The sequence below is a fragment of the Lepidothrix coronata genome, unplaced genomic scaffold (genome assembly GCF_001604755.1).
Source record: "Lepidothrix coronata isolate B3197 unplaced genomic scaffold, Lepidothrix_coronata-1.0 Scaffold52, whole genome shotgun sequence".
Lineage (NCBI taxonomy): Eukaryota > Metazoa > Chordata > Aves > Passeriformes > Pipridae > Lepidothrix > Lepidothrix coronata.
This window is the reverse complement of record NW_016690232.1, coordinates 5,355,319-5,361,002: the sequence shown is the minus strand read 5'-3', so window position 1 is coordinate 5,361,002 and position 5,684 is coordinate 5,355,319. Positions and strand designations below refer to the sequence as shown.

The 5,684-nt window shown below is 38.8% G+C and overlaps 1 protein-coding gene across 1 annotated transcript in view; it reads right to left on the bottom strand.

The window, feature by feature from the left end:
* Positions 1-804: 804 nt before the first annotated feature.
* LOC108497752 (coiled-coil domain-containing protein 180-like) overlaps positions 805-5,684 on the bottom strand; it is a gene marked incomplete at its 3' end in the record, with an annotated part of 6,273 nt that continues 1,393 nt past the window's right edge. Inside the window, exons 2-8 of the mRNA XM_017815653.1 lie at positions 3,754-3,836; positions 3,128-3,237; positions 2,903-3,031; positions 2,626-2,736; positions 1,512-1,607; positions 1,102-1,265; positions 805-924 (exon numbers count right to left, since the gene is read on the bottom strand). Coding sequence (XP_017671142.1) covers positions 805-924; positions 1,102-1,265; positions 1,512-1,607; positions 2,626-2,736; positions 2,903-3,031; positions 3,128-3,237; positions 3,754-3,836 — 813 coding nt within the window. The remainder of the gene's footprint in view (positions 925-1,101; positions 1,266-1,511; positions 1,608-2,625; positions 2,737-2,902; positions 3,032-3,127; positions 3,238-3,753; positions 3,837-5,684) is intronic.

Below are 5,684 nucleotides of genomic sequence, written 5' to 3'. Positions count from 1 at the left end.
TTTAGTGCTCCTTTAATTCCCCTTTTATGTTTATAGTTGGTTTTTTTTTTCCTTAGTTTCCCTTTTTACTAACCAATATTGGGTTATCCATAATATTGTGTTAAGATCCTTTTTTTTTGGGTATTCCCTTTTTCACTAGTTAATACTGTATTAAATGCTGTTCGTAGTATTTGTTTTAATGCCACCCAATAAGGTAGTTACTCTGTATCCTTTTTTAGGTTTTTAATTCCTCTTGCTAAGTTTATCATTATTACTTTTATTCTCACTGTAATAAAGATATTTTGTGTGTTTGAGTATTTTTTGGCACTTGTCTTTATTCCGGACATGTATCCAAACGAACTGCTACATCATTCTAAAAGAAAAGCTGTAAATGTTGTAATGCCTTGCATCCAAAAATGCTTGTTGTCAGGATGGATATTCAAACATAGACAGATTTCTATCCAGATTCTTCCGTAATTTATTACACAAATGAAATCCTGTGCAGAAACAATGCCTTGACTAAAGCACCAACTTGTAATTCTCTACCCATCCTTGTCTGCTCATTTATACCATGTTTCAAATATTAGTTAAGATTTACTTTTGCACTCCTGCATTTCTAGCTCTCCATCATCCCCTATTTAGTGTAGCTGGTGCACTAAAAATGCAGGAATGCATTTTTTCCATTAAAAAGAGCTTTACCAAAAAAAAGTTTAGGACCTGCCTACTTCTGAACTCTACAATCACAGATTGACAGAAAGCAAAGTGCATTTCGTAGCCAAGTCCCCTATTAACTCCAGAAAGAATTCTGTTTCTCTTTTGCCATACCCAACGTGCTGCAAAACCCCCAGTCTCCGCTCACTGAGTACAGTCTGCTCCTTTATCAGATTTTCCATTTCTGTTTTTACAGCTGGAGGATTCTGTATTTCTTCACTTGCCATAAATTCTCTGTAGGATGGAAAAATGATATGTATAATGGAAATGTGATATATGTGCTATCCTATGTGATATGTATCATATGTTTAATGAAAAAGTGATAAAACAGTACTGTTTATAGAAAACACAACTGAACACTAGTCACTTTGTGTTATTCATTCTCCAAAATATGACTGTCAAATTTCTGACCTGAAACTCTGAATTACACGGTTCTTTTGGATGAGCTTCCAGTCCTTGACTCTCTCTTGCCATTTCAATTTATGTGATTCTTCCTTCTCAAGCTCTGATTTCATTAGATTAAAGAGCAGCTTGGCAGTTGCCCTCTCATTACCCAGCAGGGCTTGGTTTATATTCTGCATATTAAAAAATAAAATCAGGAGTATTTTATCAGCATACAACGTAAAAAAACCCATAAATTGTCTCCTCTATGTGAAAGGAGGGAGAAAAGAATACAAATGATAAAGGAGTTTCTCTTTTGCAGAATATTTTTTTATATGCCAGTGATTGATAAGTAGAAAAAACGAATTTCAACTGGGAGAAAAAAAAAAGACATTCTGGGAATATTCAGATTGCTATCTTGCCCCAGACAAAACATTTACCGTGGCCTCGTCGTTGATGAGCTTGTGAATATCAGCTGCCAAGAAGAAGGAAATTGCCTCCAGCTTCACTGTGTACTTTTTCAGTACATTTGTTATCTGTGCAACGAAAGAATAAAGAAAAGCATCAACTAAAAAAGTATAACTCAGATGTCAGTTTCCCAAGTTATAAAATTACATGAACAAAACATTTTTTTCCCCATTAAAATAAATTCAATTGGTTGATAGACAGATTGAGAAATAATCCTTAAAATATTAATCTTAAATATATCAAAGACTGATTTTTTAAAATCATTCATTAAAAAGTAACTAAAACTTTCCACTTTGTTACTACTCATCTGGTTTTTCTTTCATATCTGTGAAAATTGAGCACTCTGCAGACAAGCTGCAATATGAATTCAGAAAAAAATCACACCAACTTCCTTTCAAATATCTGGAGTGAATCCACCAGTGCCTGTTTTGAGGAAAAACAAAATTTAAGGAAATGTCGCCATCTCTGGCCTTTTTCATAACTAAACAAACATCAATAAAATAGTTACCTGTCATACTCCTGGACCTACTCACTATGACTGCGTTACAAAGAGGACAAACTGGCACAGGTAGAACAAACAGCCTTTGTTTGCCTCCAAGAACAACGCAGCAAGGACCTCCTTAAGGGGTATGTATCATTTATCCAAACATTTGCTGTGATATCCAGTGACTTTTACAAGTCGCCTACACAACTGCAACACAACTCCTACTGGTGCCCAGGCTACCCAAACTAAAATTGAGCTAGGTCATGCCTGTGGTCTTTCTCAGTTGTCCCCAAAAAATAACAGAGCAGATGACAGTTCGACCTAAAAAACCCTTGCACGAAAATGAAAGCAGCTCACCTTTAGTACAGATAATTGTGCAAGAAAGAAACACCTTGGAACTGAAAAAAAAGTATTTTCTTCTGATTATGCAGGTATAAAATGATTGAATGGTCTACTGGTGAAAAGAAAGCAATCACCACACAGCAGAATTACTGGCAGATCTCTGACTCCTATGGAAACAAGTTACTCTTTGCTCTGCATCCAGCATTATCAGCAAATCATAATCTTATCCTTAAGTAACAGTTATTAAGGCTGCATCTCACTTTAGAGGCTCGACTCCTTTCCATCTTCTTTAGGGATTCATCCATTGTCCTAATCCACTTCTTTCTGTTCAAGGATTCCTGGTGAATCATATTCCACAGTTTTTCCAAACCCTGTAATAAGAATTTAGTCTCAATCTCTTTGAAAAGTAAATGTAAAAAAAAAAAAAAAAATTTAAAAAAAGAAAACAGATCTTAAGACTCCAGTGAGCCATGAGAACCTGTTACACAGAGCAGGTAAAAATAACTGAAGGTGAGCCAATGCTCTGAGCTGCCTTACTTCAAAGGAGAAACCTTCTAGAGCCGTGTCAGACACAATCTTTTCGAACAGAAGTTCACTTTTTTCATCAGATTTCACCACTTTTAGTTGAAGGAATTTTTGAAGCTCCGAAACAGAGGCTTCCATCTCCTAAAAAGAGAAGGAACTCAGTGTGATCACTTGAATATTGGGCCCTGACCTTACAATAGCACTCTAGACTACCTGGATTAAAAAATCCTGCCTTACTTTGCCAATGTAGTCCAGCTCCTGCTGCATTTTGGTCACTGCTTGACCGTGACGCTTTTGCCGTCGTTCTGCCACACATCTCAAGGTCTCGCTGCTTTTTTCCTCAGGAACTGCCAAGAAAGAAATGAGGATGCTGGAGCCTGGAACTCTTGCTGCAGAACACGGGATGCACAAAGAATAAATCCCTAAATCCACACTATGACTGCTGCAGTTTGTGCAGTGTGCAGCACGGGAAGGGAAATCTTTGCAAACGGAGGTTAAAAATACTTGAGCACATTTTAAAACCTCTCTTATTAACTTGTGATTTTCAGGATAAAATCATGGAAGCTATCAACTAAAGCTCAGGTATGATGCAAAGAAGTTGCATCATTTCAAGAATGAGATCTGCTTACATCAGAACTGGAATTTATCATCCAAACATAAGCTGTGATTGACTGACAATTTCACAACCATTTTTTTTTTCTAGGAGGAGACTCTTCAGCTTCAAAATTACCTACAAATCATCAAAAACGTGCCAGGTCATTTCTGAGCTTGATTTTATACCTCGTTCAGCTAAAACTGTTACATGTATAGTGTCTCCTATGAATGCAAATTTAAATAGCTGACATTAGGGAAAACAATTTTACCAACTACATCAGGTAGGCCTCTGACTTCCTCAGTTGAACTTGTATCTACATTTCTCCAGGCCTTGGGAGATGTTGTAGGTTCTCTGAAACAAGAAGAGAATAAAGCTTTGATTTGTATTAAATGTGTAAGAAGAGGGACTAGCATAATAATATAATATTCACTTTAAGTGGTAAAATGTAACATTTAAGTGAACATAAGTATCGTTTTAACTACAAAGAATATGATTCAAAGAATCAACGTTGCTTCTTCTGACATGAACTGAACTGAGTAATTATCTAGTGTGGTTTGACCCCAACTTCAAATCTGTTATGATGGCATTAAAGCAATACATGCTAGATTTAGTGCATGCAAACTACGAACACAAACATACCATGCCTAAAAGGGATAAGAATCTGTGAAATCTCAAGGAGGAACTAGTAAGAAATGTGCAAATAGCCTTTATCTGCCCATTGCTCTTCCCATCAGCTTGGGCACTGTGTTTCTCCTTGGGGTCAATGAGAATCCAGGAGAATTCAGCAGCAGGGTTAGGGTAAAAAGGATGGATGCATTAACTGCTTTCTTGTTCATTACACAATCTTACTGCATCACCATCACCATCATCATGTAAATCATCAACATACTTTGAAATATAGTTCAAAAAGATGTGTCAGACTGGGCACCTATCTAGACTGCTCTGAGCGAAGAAGACAGGCAATTTCTTTTGCAAAGGAAAACCACACAACATGCCTGCCACTGCAAATATCAGCCTGTCAGCCTGCACTTTAACAGGGAGCAGCTCATTATACTAAATTTACGTTGAGCAAGGAGACACTCTGTTACAAGTCATTAGTGCTATGACCAAGAATTCAGAAATTTCTTGCTCCCAGTGCAAATCTTACAACTTCATTCCTACAGTCATGAAGATATAATTGGGGTTTTATGTTTCTGTTCTCTACCTGCCCGATTGTGCCTTTTTTGTGGAGTCATTGATGGGCGTTTTTCCATCACACTTCTGCTGATAACATGGTAGTAGCACGGCATCAGCAGACATTTCTGAATGCCTACCCGAAGTGAGCATTTTACTCTTCTTAGAAGATCTAATCTTCTTTCTTTCATTCAAAGGGTGCGCTCAGTGAGCCTTCAAAGAGCCATAATCACAACAGTTAGAATTTCTTCCAATCTCCTGAATGGAGAACAGTGACAAAATAATTCATAAAAATTGGGGGGGAAGGGTGGCAGAAGAAAAAAGCAAAAAAAGGAACCCTACTTGCACTTTGCTCTCAGGGAAAAGGTGCCAGCACAGAAAGCCCTGGCTGCCCACGGAGTGCCCAGGCTGTGCCACACACTGCACATTGAAAGCCAAACCTCACAAGCTTTCTGTCCCAGGAAACAGGGCTGCTGTCCCCTTTGGTCAGCCCCGCCCCGCCATTGCCGGCCCGCCCCCCCCTTTAACAGACAGATAACATACAAATGCCAAAAATTATGTTTCGCCATTGTTTCTGCCTGTCAAAAACTTCCTACCAAAACTCCTGTGTCAGTTTTTCACCAGAACTTCTCACTAGAGTCTTCCCACGGGAGTTTTCCTGCCAAAGGATCCTGGTATTGTCCATTCTTATCATATCTCTGTGAACATCTGAACAGAGCTACGTGCCAAAACACCACAGGCTACCTCCTTGAACACTATAAAAGCTGAAGAGAAATTTGGGAAAACCAGGGAAAGAGGAGTGAGCAAGACATTTTGGCTATACCAGCTGAAAAATCTTGTCTCCGCCTCGCCCTCACCTTTTCTTTTCTTCCGCCGCCGTAAAACTGCCTGCCCGTCACCAGAGACTGAACCTCTGCCGTCCGGAGTTGCACCGGGACCCTCCGTGCTACCCTGCGTGAGTTTTCCACCCTAACCCTATTTCTGAGAGCTACAGCAGGGTAGCACGGAGGGTCCCGGTGCAATTCC